Source organism: Hippopotamus amphibius, chromosome 4 (genome assembly GCF_030028045.1).
Source record: "Hippopotamus amphibius kiboko isolate mHipAmp2 chromosome 4, mHipAmp2.hap2, whole genome shotgun sequence".
Classification (NCBI taxonomy): domain Eukaryota; kingdom Metazoa; phylum Chordata; class Mammalia; order Artiodactyla; family Hippopotamidae; genus Hippopotamus; species Hippopotamus amphibius.
Window position 1 is genome coordinate 116387314 of NC_080189.1, and position 21725 is coordinate 116409038.

The following is a 21725-nucleotide window of genomic DNA, read 5'->3' on the forward strand; positions in this document are numbered from 1 at the left end:
GCCTTCGTGCTCCTGCTGCATCAGTCCCGGCACGTGGATCTAGGCAAGCCCCCTCCTGCACCTGCAGCTAAATCCATCCTAGAACAGGGCCTTTGGCATCACAGTCCATCTCAGCTTCTCTCATTTGGATATTTTTCTTAATTTTTTGTTCCTATGTGTCTCTCCCTCCAAGAAGGGAAGCTGCCTGGTGTGTCACCAGGACGTCAGCCTAGCACTTGGTAGGTGTTGGGTGAATGCAGCCTGTTCACGACCACCCTGGAAAAGTTATCGTTTGAGTCTCATTGCACAAACGACGTCAACAAGGCTTCGGTTAAGAAACTTACCCAAGAAGCGGCAAGAGCAGAATCCCAGGCGGCTCCGGGTAGCCCCCAGCCAGCGCCCCGGCCTCATCAGAATCAAGGAAGAGGCAGTGCCGTGATGGCCCCGGGCCGACGTGGGAGGCTGCGCATTCCGTGTGTGGCTTGGAACGAGATTATAAATTACTGGGGGATTTGGGCCATTCCTTACAATTCCTCCTGAGCTTGGGGTTTAGTCAACGGCCCCCATGCACACACAAATGCAGTAAACCAGCCCTATGTGCCCCTGTGCTACACAAGCGGGTGACCAATCTGATTAAGCTGAAGACAACTCTGCTTTCTCTTTTCAAATCCACTGCCTCTTCTGCTCCGTCCGCTGCTTCTCCTTTGCCAATGCCCCCTCAAGGAAGCCTGGCAAAAACCCCACCCCAGTCTCAAGAGGACTCTAGAGCATTTGCCGGACCCATTCTTTTTGCCAAAAGGAAGTCACTGCCTGTGGGGTTTCAAGAACTCCTGTCTCTTCCGAAGAGCATCCTGGAATTTTGTGGATCTGACCCCCATCCATGATCTATCCTGGGGTGGTTTGAGCCAATAGCCCATGCTTGTCCAGGATGCTGGAGGACTTCAAAGCTGCCGTGCTACTTTTGGAGTCAGATGAACTAGGATCCCATGTATTTTTTCTTAATATTCAAGTCAGCCACCAACCCTCCGTTATTAGGGAGGGAATAGACATACAGGAAAAAAAAATTGAGAAAATAAAAGGTTTATGCCTCAATTTAAGTGGCCACTGATGTCTGGAGAGATGGGAACATAATTTCTCTCCTTAGCAAGGAAACAGGATGTGGTCCAGGCCTGGTTCACCTGAAAGGTGGCATTCCCACGGCTGTTCAGCCACATTCTTCTGTGGGTAATAAAGTAGAGCTTGTTGGAAGTTATGTGTGATTTCAGCCCCCCGGTCTCTGCACACTTGAAGGGTTTACGAGCTCTTTGAGGGCCAAGCCTGCTTGGCCAACTTTGTACCCAGCACCATATGTGGCACATAGGTGCTGTGGAGGTAATATTATACCACTCCTAGACAACCTTTATTACAGCCACTATGTAAAGACCGTCATGTGCACTATCTCGTTAATTCCTCATACAACCCTAGTAAGTTATCCCCATTTTACAGATGAGAAAACTGAGGTTTCGAGGTTGACCACCCAAGCTCAGACAAGTAGGAAGTGTCAGAGTTGGTGCTCAATGAACATCTAATGAGTGAGTGAGGGAGTCAGCCTGGCACCTCCACTGCCTCTCCGGGTACAGGAGGTGTTTCCGGCCCCTGGGCCTCTAGTGAGAAAATGTTCCAGGCCTGAGGGCTCCCTAGTGGCGAGTGTGTACAGGTGCACACAGCTCTCGGGGGGACATATGAAGCCCACGTGCTCACCTCTTAGATTACAAAGCAAACAGTGCATGGAACTAGATCGATGCTCTCTGCCCATCCGTCGAGAAGAGAAATGCCTTGCCAGTGCTGACCCCAAAGATGCCAGGCCACCATCCAGAGTCAGGGTGACCTAGGAAATGGCAGATTAGCGGAAACTGTGTCCACCCTCCAAAGTCCTGAGCTCACCTGGTCAAGCAGACAAGAGAGCCTGTCAGCAAGCCTGAGGTCCAGCAGCATTTGGGTCAAGCATGGAAGTCCTGATGCAGACGTGGCAGGGCAGGTGGTTGGGAATGTGGCCACGCGCGCTTACTGGGTGGAGCAGACCCCCCCCAGAATTCCCGCAGTCCGGGGGAAGCGTGTGTTGAGCACTTCACAGGGTCTGCCAGTCCCAGCATGGTGCTCCTATCAAGGGGCTCTATGTGCCTCTTGCAGAACAGTCGCTCCCATTAACCTCAACCCCCAGGGGCGGGTGGGCAGGCAGAGGTCCTTTTGATGAAGCTCAAGGCAAGCATCTAAATCAGGGATGAAGGGACAGCAAGGTTTCCTAGAGGAGGGGAAGCGTGAACTACATCTTGAAAGGCCAGTAGCACAAGCCAGGCAGTAAGGAGAGGACATTTCTGGCAGAGGAAATGGCATATACAAACGTGTCATATAACATTAGCCATCAACAAACAGACCCTTCCTGTGTGCCACGCAATGCGCTAAGCACTTCACACATACCACCACTTAATTTCATGGAATTTTTCACATTTCTCCTGTCCCCTCTACTATAACGTCAGTCCCATGGGGGCAGGGATTTTTCCCCCACTGCTGTATCCCCAGTTCCTGGTGCAGAATGGGGTCAAGCAATCCTTCTCTTTCCATGGTCACCAAGTATTCATCTAAGTGTTTAAATCCATGAATCCAATCAGACTGACTATACAGGATCACATAGGAAACCAAAGAGAGGGTAAAAACATGAGCACTTGTACACACACATGCACACACTCAGCAGAATCTGAAATACTTTCCCCACTAACTATAAAACTAGAACCGCTTCCAAGGAAACAAACATTTGAATAATAATCCAACAATTTTCAAAGTTACTCCTCCAGAAAGTAGCATTTCTATTGAGATAACAGAAGACGATGGCTGGCTGTCCTTTGCACTTTGTCCAAAGGTTTAAAAAAAAAAATCCCATTTAAAGAAGAACGTCAAAAACGTGATTTTACTTATAGCATGCTAAGTATTTTTAAATTGATTCCACCTCCATTTTGTTTTCATTCAAAACACATCTAGGGAAGAGCACTAGACAGAGCTGGAACAGCTACACCCTGGTGCCAGCCACAGGGAGAAAGAGATGTTTTAATGAGAGTTTGTATAGATAAGACATTTGGAGTCCTCTAAAAATCAAACTTTAGAAATAAACATATAGGGACTTTCTAGGTGGTGCAGTGGTTAAGAATCTGTCTGCCAATGCAGGGGACACAGGTTCAAGCCCTGCCCTAGGAAGATCCCACATGCCGCAGAGCAACTAAGCCCATGCACCACAACTATTGAGCCTGCACTCTAGAGCCCGTGAGCCACAACTATTGAGCCTGTGTGCTGCAACCACTGAAGCATGTGCGCCTAGAGCCCGTGTTCCGCAATAAGAGAATCCACTGCAATGAGGGGCCTGTGCACTGCAACAAAGAGCAGCCCCTGGTCTCTGTAACTAGAGAAAGCCCGCACACAGCAACGAAGACTCAATGCAGCCAATAATAAATTAATTTAAAAAAAGAGAAATAAACATATAGCTATGTGGAAAACCTCATGTTTAAAATGTGAGAGAACCCCAATTATGGATAACTGAGTGTAGGAAGTGGCCTCCTCCAGGTCATTCTTAAGGCTCCTGCTTGAGCGGCCATGGCCTCACAGAACCTGCCCCCTTGACCACAGATCACAGGTCCAAAGATGGACCAGCAGATCTGTGGGTATGCAGACTTGGCTGCACTGTCCATCAAGTTGTTTCTGTAGCTGCAGGATTTAAAACTCAGAAGCTGTTGGCAGCCCAGTTTACAATGAGTGCCATGGGCTGAACTGTGCGCCCCTCAACCCGAAAAAATTCAAAATTCAACATTTTGGTTAGGGTTGAAGCCCTAACCCACAGTATGACTGTATTTGAAGATGGAGCCTCTAAGGAGGCAACTAAGGTTAAATGGGGTCAAAAGGGTGGGGCCTTAACCCAATAGGACTGGTGTCCTCACACTAGGAAGAGACACCAGGGAGGCAAAATAAAGGCTACGTGAGGGTGCTGGCTACCAGCCAAGGAGAGAAGCCTCACCAGAAACTGAACTGTGAGGAAGAGTGTCCGCAGCTCAAGCTGCTGGTCTGTGGTATTCCATTAGGGCACACCTGAGCAGACGAGGAGCAGAAAGCGCACACACCGGAGGGTCCTGATTGCATTTAGGTATCTCTAAAGCCTGACAATATTCTCATGTTGGCTTCAAACTTTAGGATGCTTACAATAATTTCCTGTGGGTTTAAGTCAATTCAAATCGGGTCTCTTTATTTTGCAACTAAATGGAAAGAGGCTTCTAAAAAGCTGGATGTTTACCCCCCCACCCAAGCACAATAAATTTTAAAACCGTTTTAGAAAGGAATCTGAGATACATTTCATCTCTGCCTTTCATAAGAAGATATTCTGTCTTAAAAAAATTCTCAGGTCTTCCATTATGAGTGTTACAAAGACATTATATGATACAGTTGGAGTTACTTGGAAATCTGACGTCTACCTCTCTTTGCTGTTGGCCTGACCACTCTGGGCCTATTTCCTTTCCACAACAAAGTTATTTCTACTAATCACAAAAATCCTGATACCACCACCAACGGATCTGACTACACTGAATGTTAAGTGACTGCACTGCTCATGATGACTCCCCATCTGCAAACTGAGTGTTTCTTCCAGGTCTAACACTCTACATGTTCCAGGATCACTACTCCACGGGGTCTCGTGGGGTCCTGTGCCACACTCTTTCCCCTTTTGTTTCCGTGCCCTGCTTATGTGGTTTTGCCTTTTCTAGTCTGGCTCCTTGTTGGGCTCTTCCCACTGCTGCGTGCTGTCTGTCCAGCCCCAGGGTCTCACACAGGTCAGGTACTATATGGAGTATGAGCACACAGGGCCAAGGCGGCTCTCGTAGGCAAGGGCAGGGACTCACTGGCAGAGAGAGCCTTAGGCTGCCTAGAGGCCTTCTCAGCTTTCTAGTTCCCCAAAAGGCATCAAAGGACCAAAGGGAGAAGTCTGACAGCAAAAGTCAGGTTTCTTAACATCTTTGCTTACCTTTGGTGGATCACAAGTGGGCAGAAGTGGGGGGGGTGGGGGGAAGAGGCTAAAAGACAGACCAAGTATGAGCATCAGTCTTCTCCAAAATTCAGAAGGCTTTCCCCTTTGTTTTTTTTTTTTTAATATAAGCAAGCTCCTTGGTGGTTAAAACAGAACTAATCTTTTGGTCACCAGTAACCTCTCTCTGCTACTGAAATCTACCTGAATAAAGCACAGTGCTGCACACCATCTTATTTGGTCTACTTTCTTTACGGTTACACCTGCTAGTGACCTTGTTTCTTCTGGATGAAAGATGAAAAGTGAACAAAGGTGAATTATCACAGAAGATTTTCAGATATTCTCTGCCTTGTGCATGATAAACAACAGCATTATCCCTTGTTTCCTCTAACAATATACATATGACAAAACTTGTAAACCATCCTCCCCAACACAGAATAGCAAGTAATAGTACACAGGTCAGCGGGGAAGATGGTGATGGGGGTGGAAAATAGGGTTAAGAGAATTAAGTCGAGTTTTGAAACTTTTTTTTTTATTCAGTTTTTTTCTTTTCAAATTCAAATGACTCTCAGCTGAATTTTAGAAATTTTAGCAAGAGTAATTACAGTCAAGCCTTCTTGATTGTCTAAGTCAGCCCTGGAATGAACATCTAGAATGAAACTGAAAACAATGGTTCTCCCGATTCCCTTGAGTTGCCTGCCTTACAGAGGCGTTTATCAGTCCTGCCGCACACACTCGAGTAAGATCATAACCACTGCCCCAGGCTAGACCATGCTGTACCAGAATTTTCCATCCCAACCACCTTCAAGCCTATTCTAAAAATGTTTATTCTATTGGACTCCACTGGCTATCTTTCATACTGACCCCAAAGGTGAGCCAACTCAGGCACCCCGGAAAACAATGCAAATAACAGACGCTAAAGTGAGAGCAACAATACTAGCGAAATGCTGAAGAAATCGTCTCTGAAACTACTTTTATGATGAAGAATGAAGATGACCGATTTAATAGGTTTCCAAAACCCAAACCAAATAAAACACAACCACACCAAACCTAAATCACAACACTTTATTGCAGCATCGGCAAAGGTCAGATTTCTGAAGCTGGTGAAGATCGGGCAGCATTTCCATGTGAAATGTTACAATTTTACAAGTTTTGTTTCTTATTTTAATTCTACATGCAGAAACTGAAACATGGTAAAAGAAAAAAATGCAAAATAGCTGGAAAAAAGATGTAATCAAGTTGTAGCATACAGATGTGCTCTTTAACTAAATTTACTACACCTACTGGAAAGCAAACGAAAGACAACTACCCTAATAAATTAACAGATTGCCAGAAACAGACTAAGAACCCTCATTTCTATTTAGTGGGTGGGAAACAGAAGAAAACAAAACAAAAACAAAAGCAAAATAAAAGCTCTACTGTTTCCATACTTTGTTTAGAGACAGAGGCTGTAAACCCATGAAGGTCAACAAAATCTCCGGATCCCCTTCTCACTGTCCTTCGTCCATCTTCTGTGACGTCTGCCTGGCACGCTGTTTTCAATGATACTTACAATGGGCTCAACTATCCCTGTTCTTAGGCTGGTGTCAGACTCCCCTAAGCCATCTGGGTTCATGCTTTGTATACTAACAGTCTTCACATTCTCCTTTTACCCTAAGAGGCAACGTTTTATTACTGACTCCGATGGATAAAACTGATTTTTCTCCCTCATCCCTTGTCCCTCTTGAAATAAATTCCTAAACAAAAGCCTTCCTGGTGGATTAGCTGGTATTTGGATATCTTTCATCATTTTGTTGTCCTGCATGTAAGTTTTCACTAGGAGGTTTTACTGCTTGCTCTATACTTTTCTACTGTAGTCCTGGAGCCCCCAAATGTATCTTCTTCCAACATGGGATGTTCAATTCAGAGACACTGTAACTCAAATCAAGTTTAAACTCAAGTTCATTTCCCCCATACCATTACCATTACAACCGTTTCTTCTCCGGCTCAATCATCTCACTGATGCTCTTCTTGGTGTAACTGCTCACGAGTCAAGTCAACCATCTCATTTCTTGACTGCCATTCTCAAGAGAAGATGAACCCTCACGTGATTTCCATCACAAAAGGCCTTTTCCGCCTTATCTGGAAGCGTCGGCTTGTTCCGGTGTTGGCAGAGGCTGCTGTTTCCGCCTCATGGCCCCAGCCTGTCCCAGGTTTAGATTCGCACTCTCTAGACCGACATGCTGAGATGTGTTCACTGCTCTCATTCAATTGCTGGAGGACTCCACTATCCACAACATCAGATACAGGACCTAATGAAATGACACGTGCTGCTGCGTCAACGTCTCCTAGAGGCACAAACAGGGCAACGTTAAAGACCCAGGACTGAGGACGACCCTCTGGCAAGAAAAGGCCCCCTAAACACCACCAGCCACTGTTCACTGACGTCTGCAGACAAGTCAGTGCTTTTTAAAGAGCACACAAACTCCTACTGGACTAAGACACAACGGACGGCAGAGGGCACTAAAAAGAGCAATTCTGACAGTGATTGGAAGGGGTAGTCCCAGTTGCTCTCCTGTAACTACTTTCTAAGATGGTGAAAATTCATGGTTTGCCTCATGGTTGAACTGTGTACCCCAAATTCATATGTTGAAGTCTCACCCCAATACCTCAGAATGTGACCTTATTTTGAGATAGGGTCACTGCAGATGTAATTGGTTAAGATGAGGCCAGACTGGAGTAGGATGGGCCCCTGACCCAGTAGGACTGTGTCCTCATAACAGGAGGACACTTGGACACAGACACACACGTGGGGAGAACGCCATGTGAAGAAGAAGGAGGGGTCAGATGGTGTGTGGGAGCCAGGGGCTGCCAAAGATTGCTGGCAAAGCACCAGAAGCCAGGAGGCAGCCTGGAGCAGATTCTCCTCTCAGCCTCAGAAGGAGCCAACCCTGCCTTGACCTTGGATTTCAGCCTCCAGGAGTGTGACACAAACAGTTCTGTTGTTAAAGTCACACAGTTTATCATGCTTTCTTTTGGCAGGTCTAGGAAACTAGTACAGGTTGTCTCTTACAAGGCAAGTTGCATTAGCCAGAAACTTTTGAAAGAATAAAATGCAAATATGGGAAAGTCTATCTTCAGCTGGATACATCAACTGGACAGAATGGGGAAAGGTCAGTAACACAAGTATTCCCCGAGAGAAAGAAACAGTCTCTCCCCTGATGTCTAGACAAAGCAATGGTCTAAAGCAGAATACTTTAGATAAATGCAATGAATGACAGGAAAAGCGTTCAGTCTTTGATAAGTAAGACACTTATAATCCCTCGCTATTCAGAGTGTGGTCCACACTTCAGCAGCTTTGACGTCACCCAGGAGCTTGTCAGAAACTAATCAAAACCAGCAGTTAAGTAAGAGTCAGGATGGTTAAAATATGTATTTTAAAGTTTGAGGAACACTGCTATAATCCACACGAATTTGTAGCATATAAACTATATTAGTACTAACACTTGCCAAAGATGCTGAGTTTCACAGTTTTTTCAACATTAGCAGAGTGGAAAGCAACCCCATCCTGCACTACAGAATACCTGGGTAATTGTGTTACTTAGAGCACTACTGCCATTTTCACTCATTATAAGCAAATGCCTATACTTTGTTAGAGCATTACCGCCCAGGGAGAAGGACTGAAATTTTAACTTACAGCCCTATTTTCAATCCTGACTAGAAAATATAAAAATCATTATAATTAATGTCTGGGAACCTTATCAAAATCTACAGGTAATAAAAACTTAAAACTGCTTTAATAACCAGTTTCCAGGTAAATTTCCCTCTGTCTGCCATATAATGTCAACAATTTAATAACTTTTTTAAGAAAGTACTAGCCAAGTTAAAAGCCAGAGATTCTGTGAGTTTCACAGACCTCACTCACAGAAGCTCCCTCTGCCTGCTTCTACAGAACTTCAGCACACAGACACCCAAGGACCACAGCTCTAGATGCACAGCTTCCTACTGAGTCTGGCTCAGTGTTAAAAATAAAAGAAAATAAAGAGGAGCCAAACCACCAAAAGACACCACCCCATTAGCTAATGTTCTACCACATGACCACATTTCTTCACTTTAGTTTAAAAAACAGCAAAGGACATTTGGTACTTGAAAGGTTTAAAAACTCACTTTTACACATTTGCCTGATCCTCTACAATGTTCATCTGAACCTGAATTTTAAGAGCACTGGCTTTGAGAAGACCATAAAACCATAAGACTTTACAGAGGGCCATCTCCAAGAGTGTTGGACAAGTTAGGATTTTTTTCCCTCAAGTCATTATTTTAGGAAGAGATTTAACATAGGTAAAGTAAGTAGCTCAAGAGTTGGGAGTCTCACAAAATCAGGAAAACAAAAGGAAATGAAAGTGCTAGGGAGCATAACATAGGAAGAAAGTTTATTAAATGACTAAATGTAGATTTTTTTTGAAGTCCTTCTGTCCATGCAGCAAATATTTATTGGGCATCTACTATGTGCCAGGCACCAAGAGCTGTGGGGGAGATCAAATGGAAAGCAAGACAAGGCTGCGTGTCTGCCCTGGGTCTTCAGTCACCTGGGAATGGAGCCAGGCTAGCAGGTGACAACGCACAACAAGGTCTGGGGAAACACAGTGAGCCAGGGCAGCAAGGGCAGACTCCGAGTGTCCAGGGGAGACCTGACAGAGGAGCAGGAGTTATCTGGGAAAGAGCCCGAGAGGGTTCCAAACAGAGGGGGGCAAAAAAAGAGCCCAACTAGAAGAGCTAAAAGGCCAGAGAAGGGCCTTTTAGCAAGAAGGCAAGAACAGCAAGAGATAAAGGCATTAAGGGGAGCGCATTCCCATCACGCAGGGTCGTGTTAGCCAAGTGAGGAGCTGGGACTTTATCCCACAAGCCACGAGGAGCTACCGAAGGGTTTAAGCACACAAGTTCACTCACACGTCAGACAGCAGGTTTGCACTGGAGAAAGAACACTGTACAGAGAGCAGAGAGGATGCATTGGAAGGGGCTGAAACTGGAGACTGAGAAGCAGATCAGGAGGCTGCGGGCAGAAACCCAGATAAGAGGTGACGGTCGCGTGATCCAGGATCTCCGGGCAGAGGTGGAGTAAACAGGGCCAGTGAGACAGAGCCACTTACCAGTAGAATCAGAGTATTTGTTAATTAACTGCACCAAGAGACTGATGGAGAGGGAAGAGTCAAAAATAAAACCTCCTTTTCTAGTTTGGACAACAGCTTCCGTTCACTGGTCTAGAGAACAGAGAGGGGAGAGGCTGGGGTGGGGACATGCTGAGGCTGATGTTCCCGGGAGACGTCTAGGTGGTTGGTCAGAAGACAGCAGGTGCACAGTCAGAAAACAAAGTATGGAGGCTTGGGCTGGAGATACAGCTGGTAAAGGAGCCACGGGAGGGAACACCTCCTGCGGAGAGCACTCAGCATAAGAGAAAAGGGCCGAGGACCAGCCAGAGGGACAGGGGAGTCTCCAGGAGGAAGCAAGGCTGCACTGGAGTCAGGAAATAGGAGTGGAGGAGGCAGGGAGGGAAGAAAAAGGGCAGAAAGGACAGCAGAGTCACAGACGTCAAGGGAAGAGAGGGTGCCAAAAGAGGAGGGCCCACCTGCAAATTGCTCCGAGACAGCCTCTCAGATGGCTGTGGTGGCCCAGGCCAAGGTCAAGGCCACGGCGGTTGTCAGAAGGGGCAGGGAGGCAGAAGCACAGTGAGTGCAAGATGAGAAAGAGAGAGAGAGAGAGAGAGAGAGAGAGAGAGAGAGAGAGCCAATGTAGCCAATTCCAAGTCTGCCTCATGAGGGGCTGGAGGGAGGGAAGGAAAACAGAAAGGTAACAAAGAACTTTCAAAAACAACTGGGAGCAAAGCAAGAAAGGCACACCTCTGTGTTCATATACACATCTACAGCAGCACGTGTAAGCTGACACACCTGTTTTTCCATATTTTTATTCCATATTCCCTAAGAAATGTTTGGTACTTAGACTTTCGATCAATGATTTTTTAAATAAATACATGACTAGGGCAGAATTAACTCTTTCAAGTACCTGTACCTGGTTTACACACTGGACTAAAAGCTTGAGAGTAAAGACTCTGTCTTCTACTTTTGAATTTTCCATAGTGCAAGACTGAACCCATGGAAAGTGCTGGATGAAATGTAAGCTGAAGGGAGCATATCCTACTGCCAATAGTATATGTATCAAATGTCATATTTATTGATTCTGTAAAGTCACCCAAACATTGAAAAATTAGGAAAAGATGCTACAGTTACAATATCTGAACAAAGGATTAAGGAGTAACAGAAACAATGCTGTTCAGAGATGTTAGGCTGCAATACGGCAGGTGAAGATGAAAAACGTCAAGCAAGAGGGAGCAGACATTACCAAGAACACAATGGTACATATTTAAAGCTACTCTAAGAAAATGTAAAAGGAGGAAACTAAAATTTCCATGGCCACTTGGTGTACCCCCCCAAAAAATAATAAATTAATTTAAAAAAAAAAAATTTCCATGGCCTCTTTCTTAACCCAGCTGGCTTCCACACCTCAGCACAATAAAAGGTATTACTAAAGGACTTTAATGAGGTCAAGTAATTTAAAATAACCTAATATCTTATGCCTAATTAGATAGGTTTGTACATCAGTTGTAACCTGGATTTCTAAAAAAAAAAAATTACACTCAGTGGATGTTAAAAAACAGATTCCTAAACTGTCAGTGACAAACCAATTTCCTAAACTCAATTTGATTAGAGTTGTCGGAGCATATAGTTCAAAGAAATATGTTATCAGTAACACAATACATTTTGTGAGTAAAGACACTGGAATATGTGCATTTTCTCCAACGCTACTAACTCTCTGCAGTGGACCATTTCTGCTACCCTAGCACCTCTTTTCTACACCTGCTCGCCTGTCTCCAGCAACCAGGTGACATCTGAGGGCTGCTGCAGAGCCTCAGTCTAAATACTAATACCTTAAGGAAGACCAGTAAGAACACAAAGCCTATGTTACTTTTGATAATAACCCAAACACAAGGCAGAAAATGAAGTTGATGAGTATGGGTCTTTAGATCAGATCCCAGCAAAACTTTCAACAACTTTATTCCTTAAAAAAAGATGAGTGAGGTCTTATTAGGCAATACCTTCTATGTGAAATACCTTATAGAGTTTTAATTATTTCACATTAAGCAACTCAGGTTTAAGAAGAACTGGCACAGATCCCAGCAGGACATTTTATAATTTAAAAACAAACAAAATACCTCAAAACAAACTCAATCTGCATGCCTGAAAGTCTAGCAACTTAGGTTTTGAGTTTTTGTAAACATTACGAGTACTTAACACCGGCTTGAGAGATTCAAACAAAAAGCCTGTGACTTCTCTCAAACTAATCTATAACTAGTCCTCTCTATAAATGCAAAAGAGAAAATTAAAAAATCCAAAGAAGTTCACTTAGAAAAAGTGAAAGCCAAGATTGGTGTGGCTGAAATCATGATTTAAAAAAAAAAAAAAAAAAAAAACTGTAACTATTTTATAAATAGGTTTTCTTCTCTCAAATATCTACAACTCAAAGACTTTTCTATTTTGCCAATCTCTAGGCCTTGATCATTAGGTATAAACCAGAACTATCTAATTTATTCACCTGGACACTGTGAAAAATAGCTAAGGCAGAAATAAGAGAGACCATCCTACCTGCCACCAGTCTTAAAGATTAGATCCGCATTAGGTGCTCCCTTTGGATGTTGGTACCGAGGCCGCCGCTCCCGATTGGTGTTTGCTGGAGCTGGGCGCTGGGCAAGAGACTGCAGCATTTCTGGAATTAGCAGTAAAACAGAAAAGGCGTTTAACGTTGGTAAATGCACTCCCAAGAAGCAAAATCCTACGGAGATCAAGGTTATCAGTTCTGTCAGGTAGCTGACTAAATAAAAATAACCATTACACGGACTAAAGTGATAAGAAGTACAGGAAGAGCCATCAAGAGGAGATATGCTCTTGAGTATCATTTAACACCCAATGCTCCCCTCATAGTCAATGTGGCCCTGACACAAGTGTTGTGAGGCAGGGAAACAGTGGAAGAAGCAGTATAATACAACAGCTAAGAGCACTGCGTTTGGAGCCAGATAACATTAGCTCACATACTAGCTAAGGGACTCTCAGTTCAGTTTCCCTAAATGTAAAATGGGAATAATACTAAGCACTTATCTCCTGGAATTGTTATGAGGATTAAATGATTTGATAAAGTATGTAAGCATGCGGCCATAGTAAGCACTTATACTGAGTGTTCCCTACCATTATTTATTATTAAGAACATTGGGTATCAACTAGAAGAGAAGATTCTAGAAATGGGATTTAAAGTTAGAAAACCAGGACTTCCCTGGCGGTCCAGCGGTTAAAACTGTTTGCTTCCATTGTAGGGGACACAGGTTCAATCCCTGGTCGGGGAACTGAGACCCACATGCTGCACAGTGCGGCCAAAAAAATAAATAATAATTATTTTTAAAAAAAGATAGAAAATCAACTATTTATTTATACAACAGTCTCTTGCACAAAAAGCAGTTTGTGAGTACAACATTACACAAACAGCCATGTTATGGCTCTAAAATCTGGGTGCCAGGGGAATGCCAAAAGGCTAACTTATGAAGTGCCAGTGGAATCTATATGTAAAGTTCCAGTTAATCCAAGTGTGCTGGGTATGTTTGCATAAAGCTGGAATCCTAACTTGATGCCCTCAAATCTGAAAGAACAGAGGGTCCTTGAGACCAGGATTCCCAAATAGACAAAAGAGATGATATTTGCTGAACAATAATTTGCTCACAGTTGACTGGCAACATGAGGCAATTAAAACTTGGTATTATCTCACTTGCAAACATAACTTTAACACTATAGAAATTAAATGAATTATGGGGGAAGCAAAATATGAAAAAATTACATTAGTGTTACTTTACAAATAAGTGAGAGAAAAATGAAGACAGAATGGAATATAAAAAACAACCAAGCTTCTCAGGCTAAATATATACAAACATGACATGAAAAGGTGCAGAATAATAGCTTTGATATTCTGTATTTTAAAAGCCCAAAAGGCATCACGATTTTCCACTTCCATCCTGAAAACGATCTGATACCTTGATAATCTTCTTGTTCTTGCCGTTCATTGATGTCTAGTGTGAGCTTTTTCATTCTCATCCTCTCTTCCTGTTCTGCCTGTTGCTGGTTCCAATGATTTGCAGCAAGTTGGGAAGACATGGGTACATTAAGGATCTTAAACTGAGAAAAAAAATAATAAAGAAGTCACAAATGGCTTGAGGAAATCAAGAGAAAAAAAGATTTCAAATAAATTAGTATGTAGAATTAAATGAGTTTGGAAAAATAATAATCTTTCCTTTCCTAGTAAGTCAATAAAGACAGTATCATCTAAGAACATAAACATACAACAGTGTTACTCTACTAGAGACAAGCCCATTGGGCTGAAAGGGAAGTGGAAGGCCATCAAATTCAACCTCCAGGAAAAGCCAACACTCCTCTTTCCTGTCCACTGTGTGGAAGCACACACCTAAGCAACAAGGGATCACTTCTCACTATGCAGACCCTATCACATGTGGCTGTCAGAAAGGGTTTCATACAGCAAGCTGTAATCTGCACCATTTGCATTTCTACCCTCTGGAATCAGTTCTGCCCTCCTGAACTATGCAGAACAAATCTAGTCCAACTTCAGGATTAACAGACCTTCATATTCTAAAGATAGCTGTGACGGTTGAAAAAATAAAGACTTAAGCAACTGACCGATGAGATCTACTTCTCTATTATAGTGGAAAGGTCTTGTCTATGGGATGTTTTGTTTTTATCAGGATGTCCCTGGTTCAGAATTGTTAACAAATATTAAATTACAATGAATATACTGTGCATTTGTTTAACACAAAAAGTTCTTTAAAACATTACATAATGGCTCTATTACATTAAAACTTTTGCTTTAATGACCAAAACATTTTATTTTAATTCATTGTTCTAATTCACAGACACTTAAAGAAAGACATTATCAACAGTGTTACCCTTTCTTTTCAACTACTTACTTCATTGGTGCAAATTTTTCTTTTCCTACTGACTACAGAAGAAAGTTATTTCTGGGCACAAATCTGGTACACAAAGAGATCTTTCACTTAAGAACTAAAGATTCCTATAAGGCTACACATTTCACATTTCTAGAAAAACCGTTGCACCAGAAGGACCAACACCCAAAAGTCAAATAAAGAAATAAAAATCAGAACAAAATATACTTTCTTCTTCAGACCACAAAATAACAGTGATGTTTCTTCAAATAATGTTCCTAAAATTGAACATTTTCCAAAATACCAAATAATGTTTGAGTTGAAAATTTACTTAATAACCAAGTACTCTGAGCTCATTTCATGTTTGCTAACATTTTTAAAATAAAGTTCAATAAAATGTTTCCTTAAACAAAATTTCACATTTAAGAAATAAGGATTTCACTCATTCTGAAGTTATATGGGTTACACAGTATATAATCTATCCACTTTGAAACAAAAATATTCCTTCTAAAATACAGACACATAGTCTATTTTGACCCATACAATTTAGAACTCAGGACCAGCGAAACGAATTTCCTTTTCAAAGCTCCAACGTTTCTGAAAGTAGGTTTTAATTTTACGCCTACACGTTTTGAAAAGATGAAATGGGGTGTGCAAATTGATACAGGTATAGTGAATTTTCACGTGTGCCTCAGAAAAGGGAGGGATAAATGAAGAAAACTGATTATTTACTGTTGTGTACTTTGATCTTCACAGAAAGATATTTCTAAGGCCCCTTTTAAGTAAGAAAAATCAAGGCTCAAGAAGTGTGCCAACATAGTACGAATGTTGAGTTGTACGGGAATGGAAATCAAGGCCTATCGAACTGAAGTTGCCATGTACTTCCCTTCACAATCAAAAAACAAAACAAAACAAAAAAATCTTCCTTTTTGGCCAAGAAATCTGGTGATGAGGGGAAAGTAAGGCAGCAGAAGAGGGAAGCTGAGAGCTTTTAAAGAAAAAGAAAATGAATCAGACCTAAACTGTGATGACTGAAATAGAAAAGTCTACTCAGAGAACTAAGTCAACTCTAGAAAAGAAAAGCAAAAACTCTGGGCTTCGAGAATCCTGGTAACCATGGTGCACTAGCAGTTTCCAGTGCTGAGAAGAGCAGCTTTACAAACATCTCACTCCAACACCAAGCTTAGGGTCTTGATCAAAAACAAACCACAAACCGTTATTTTTCTAGGGACTGGGTGGAGGGCGAGGGAGAGGGGAAATATCAGGGCTCAACTCTGGCCTAAGGGTGAGAAAGGGGGGAACTTTCCTAAAAATTTGATAACCCTAGAACCTGGGATGGAGGAACGGCCTGTTGACTAGAAAGGAATTACCAAGACAGTGTTTGAAAAAGATACAGCAGTGCTCGGAACTGAAGTCAAAGTTAACTTATTAAATATGAGTCCTGATGGAAAGCCTGTTCCCAGCCCTTCATTCCGTGATCCTAATTGGTATTCAGTTTTCATATCTCAAGATTTATTTGCACTATAGCAAAATAATGGTATACTGTACAACTTTGACCTTTTGAGTAACAAGAAATTACCTGACAAAAGCAGAGATAAAAAATTAAGGTAGGCATCATCTCCTAGAGGTTGTGCTGGGAGGGAGAGAACAGAATGTCCCTCCCCTCACAGAGGACACTTCATTCCGGGTCTTCCCTGGTCACCTCCCTACAACAGCAGTCTCCCTCTCATCACCTCCTCCCCACCCCAGTCTCTCTCTATCCTCTTACCTTGCTTTATTTTCCAACATAACATCGTCCCCAACCTGACACTATTTCTTTACTGTCTGCTCCTCAATACTAGAATGAAAGCTCCCAAGAGAGGAGAGACTTGGATGACTCCTGTATTTCTGCATGTGGAACAGTGCCTGGTACGTAGCAAGCCGACAATAAATACCTGTTAAATGACTATTTAAATGAATGTGGGAGCCAGGTGCTGAACTTGTCTATGATAAGCTGTGGTAGCCACTGTATTTCATAGACGCTTCCATTAATTATAAGATGCACCATTATTTACATATCACTAAAACAGAAAAAAATGCTGTCAGTTATCCCAAGATTCCATCAACTCTAAGAGGCAGCTTGATTTCAGAAATATGAAAGTGTGAAATCTTTTTACAGAACTGGTAATATATGATGTATCCTACAGCTGTGTCTGAGAGCCAGGCTCTATTTCCTTCAGGGCACTTTTCACTATCTGCAAATATACTGTGCTGTCTCTCTCCCTCAGCTGGCTGTGCACTCCCGAGGCCAGGGCTACATCTTGTTCATCACTGTAGCCTCACACTTAGGATGATATTTGCCACATAGTAGACATAATTGTCAATGAGTGGGGGGGGAGTCAAGGGGGAGAGGGAATATGGGGATATGTGTATAAAAAAGATGACTGACCTTGCTGTACCCCCCCAAAAATAATAAATAAATAAATAAAATTTAAAAAAAAATATTCAATGAGTGAATGTATGAACCAAAGTGATAGCTTAGGAGTCGGGGAAATGATTTTGAGGGCCATCTGCAAGATAAAGGAAAGAAGGAAGAGGTGGTTTAAGGAGAACAGAGGAGAAGGATCAAGTGTCAGAAAACAATGATTTTTGTTTTTTCCAAGAGAAATCTTGGCAAGTGAGCATGTTCTTGAGATTATCTGCCCTCACCCTCCTTTCCTTTCTCACCCTGAGCTTACTGATGAAACCTTCCTACTGAAAGTCAAATTATTTATATCTTCTAACAAACACATGATTTAAATTTTAAATGTCCTTTCCATTAAAAAATACCCATTTGATAGAAGTCAGATGAGTCATCTGTACACATAACAGATAAAATTATTTCTACCACTGAATACTTTAAACGTTACCAGTCTTTTCCCCCATAAGCAAAAGATAATTTAGAACATATAAAATGATGTTACCACTTACACTTGATAGCTAACTACCAACTGTGAATACACAGTGGACAGATTCTTACCTGCTGTTTATTGCCTTTTCTGGTTAACATGACAAACGGCATCGTGTCTGCAGACTCTGCCTCTCCCTCCCCACCACCGAGTGGGGGCCCTTTCCTCAGCTGGCTTTTGAGATGCAAGGGAATGGCAACATCAAGTTGGTGCACTTTAACAGATTCGCCACTTCGTTGCTTAAAGACAGAAATGAAAAAAATGTAAATAGCCCAATAAATTGCAAACAATTCCTTCAGAGCTGTATTTCTCAGAACAAGCACTAGAGCCAAGTCATCCTTCTGAAACCACAGAGGGGTCCCCCGCCTCCACAGGCCTTGCAAGAACCAAACGATCTGCCTCCTGCTGACGGCTCCAGCCTCTCCTAAGCTCAAACACACAATGCTGTACGCTCTACTGCTTCCCTTTCCTCGAGCGCACTTGCCCTCTCATTCACACCCACAACACACATCTTCCTTCGTAATTACCATGGGCAACATCTGCCTGCTTATCCATGAGAAGCCCCACCTGACTGGTGGGGTTCATCCCTGTACACTTTCCCTAGTGTCCTCTGGTGGTGCTTTACACACAGCAGGTGCTCAACATTTAAGAGTGAATGGAATCTACTAATGTTCAAATTAACTTCCTGCTTGTTAATATCAATTCTTTTTAACATTTATACTGGATTTATCAACCAATTATTTAAACAAACCTTCACTGACGACTTACTGCATGTTAGGCTTGGAGATACTAATATGAAAAAGACAGTCTACCTTCAAAGAGCGCATAAGTAAGTTAAGTAAGAGAGACAAATTAATTACGATTCATCCGAGTTGTATACAACGTGTGTGGGGATGGAGTGACTACATAGTCCTGGTTGAGAGTGTGTGGGTGCTGAGATTTCACAAAAGGTTGAATGAAAATGGGACATTTGAGAACATTAAAGACCTCACAGATTTTCTTCCAAGCAGATGGTAAAAGAGCAGTTTGGGGGATATGCAGGGAATTCAGGCAGGGGAAAAACAGGTGCAAAAACAAGGATGTGAAACAGCAGGTGCATTTAGGGAACTGCAAATAATTTTTTAAGTCTGATGAACAGAGCACGAATGAGAAAAGAGATGAACACGACTCTTCAAAGCTAAGCAGGTAATGCTGAAAGGCCATGAAGGTGTTAAAACTGCTTTACTGCTATTTAAATAGTCTCAATTTTGATACACGCACCATATTTGCTGAAGACTTGCAAATCAGCAAAATAGTAATAAAGGTGTAAGGTTTTATTGTTTTTGACTTCTAAATTCCAATTTGTTAGAATTTGCTTGAAGTTCTCCCAGGTTCGTAAGATTTATAAAGACTTTTTACTTAAAATTTGGTAGATTTTACTTAAAATCTGGTAGATTAGATGTGTTGGCTACAGATTTTTTTTTCCTGGTTAGTTATTTTTTAAAGGTTGTTATGGCATTCTGTGCTGAAAAGTAATATAACAAATGGTTGTTAAGAGACTGCATCATTAACTACCCTTTCACCTTAAGCAAATGTTTTTGTCTTTCCAAGCCTGTTTCTTTAACTGAAACGTCGGAATATGAACAGTATTCAACAGCACTGTATGAAGAATAAATGTAAAGTCTTAATGCAATGTTCAATAGTCTTCACAATTATTAAGATTTTTTTGAGAGATCTGCAATTAATTCTGGCATGGAAATAAAAGAGAAATCCAGCTTTATTTTTATTGACCATTTGTCAAATAAACCATTTTCCCTCAACTGATTTGAAACGCTAACTTCATCACAATTAAACCGCCATGTCCTAACGTCTATTTTGGATTCTCCTCTGTGTAGTTAATCTATTCTTCACCAATCTATTAATGTATGTTTAAAATGTTTTATTATCTTGTATTTTACCCTTCATTTTCTACAAGTTTCCTAACTATTCTGTTTATTCTTACAGATTCTTTTAAGAATAATTTTGTTTTTGCATCCATGTCCCTGTTCTTTTCTTCTGCCGACCCCCACCCCGTCCCCAAATTCCCCTGGTGGGATAGAATTAGGATTGCATGAAATTTAAGGACCTGATATATGGAGAAACAATGTCTTCACAATACTGACTCTTCCTCTGGGTGTTTGATAATGATTTACAATCAGTGCCTAATAGAGGATGAGGTGTCCTACAGTACATACACACAACTGCAAAAATGTGAATTCAAATTTCCCTGCTCTCTGATCACATCCTCCCATCCTTCCAGCTCACTTCTTCAGGAACACTCAATAAGCTGGACCACATCAAAAGTTCCCATTCCTTTGACTTCATCAGCTCTTCTACCTTATTTCTAAAGGCTGGGCTCCTCAGGTCCCTGAACCTGCTTCCTTTCTGTCTCCACACTTTACATCTGGGTGAGCCAGTTATTGCCATGGCTTTAAATATGCTCTAACAACCGCTCCATTTATGCTTCTCTTCTGACCTCCAGACAATCAAGCACCAAATAAATCCAGTTCATTCTACCTCCTACACAGCTTTTGAATCCAGGCTTCTGTCCATGAGCCCTGCCACTCTCCTAGACAGACAGCCTTCATCTCTCACCTGGGTCGCCACACAGCATTCTAACCAGCACCCTGGTTAGTCTCCCTTTCAGTCCTGCCCCAGTCTGAACCAGCTCCTTAAAGGACCGGGCCACTCCCAATTACCTGTTCTCACGCTGTGACCCATCCACAGACTATGTTCTATTAATACTGGCCTTTTTTAAGTTTTTCAAACACAAGTTCTTTCCTGCTTCAGTATCTCTGACACACCGTTTTCACATTACCCTAATTTTTCACCCAGATGGCTCCTTTGTACCTATCTTGTCTAAAAGTCATGTTCTCAGAGATGTTTTCTCAGATTATCTTATCTAAAGAAGGCCCTTCCCTTACTCTCTACCAAACCATTCTGTTCTTTTAGTTCCTTAGCACTTATCATAACTTCAAATTATGTATTTGTGGTTAAACATCTATCTGACCCGTAAAAATACATTATCTGAGAGCAGGAACCAGGTCTATTTTTATTTACTATTTTATACTAAGCCTGAACAGTGCTAGGCACACAGGAGGTGTTCAACAAATACTTGCTAGACAAATGAATGACTGAATAAATGGCTACTGACTCATGTAAGACAGGAAAAATTTCTTTAAGGATTAAACTGTTTATTACTTCTTCAAAGGGATAATGATTATGTTTTATTTGATAACTTGTGCTCCTAGATGACATGAATATGAGGTTTGTTTCATAAATTAAGAATTTCCTAAATGTATGAAGAAATTTTAATATGGGTAGGAAAAAGCAAATTGGCCTAATATACCTGTACCACTAGTTTGTACATTATCGTAGCTTCTGGCCTTAGTAGCATCAGTGAAAGTAAAATCTAGTATTTCTTCCCTAAAGGATTACTCCAGTGGCATGTACTCCATAACACCCTCTATCTTAAAAATAACCCTCCCCTTTTAACTCTGACATTCTCTAGCTATACCCCCATTTCTCTTCCCTTTCTAGTAAAACTTCTCAAATCAGCTCTACCTGTATCCAGTATTTTCACTTCCTCCTTTTCCGTTTCCCACTGAGCCCACACTCCATGGGGCTTTCACCCACCATTCCAACAAAAGCCCTCTTCTCAAGCCACCAAAGGGTTTAACAACAGCTATATATAGGGCTGAAGTAAACAGTCCATGGGATTTTACCTCTAACTATAGAA

At 42.0% G+C, this 21725-nt stretch overlaps 1 protein-coding gene across 2 annotated transcripts in view; it reads right to left on the reverse strand.

The window, feature by feature from the left end:
- Positions 1 to 6075: 6075 nt before the first annotated feature.
- The window catches only part of UPF2 (UPF2 regulator of nonsense mediated mRNA decay), an 89471-nt gene continuing 73821 nt past the window's right edge, over positions 6076 to 21725 (reverse strand). Inside the window, exons 19-22 of one of the 2 annotated variants that reach the window (XM_057731963.1) lie at positions 18040 to 18207; positions 14121 to 14262; positions 12691 to 12811; positions 6076 to 7341 (exon numbers count right to left, since the gene is read on the reverse strand). In XM_057731963.1, coding sequence (XP_057587946.1) covers positions 7332 to 7341; positions 12691 to 12811; positions 14121 to 14262; positions 18040 to 18207 — 441 coding nt within the window. In that variant the 3' untranslated portion in view covers positions 6076 to 7331. Of the gene's footprint in view, positions 7342 to 12686; positions 12812 to 14120; positions 14263 to 18039; positions 18208 to 21725 lie in introns of those variants that run through there. The other variant, XM_057731964.1, reaches the window with a different exon arrangement.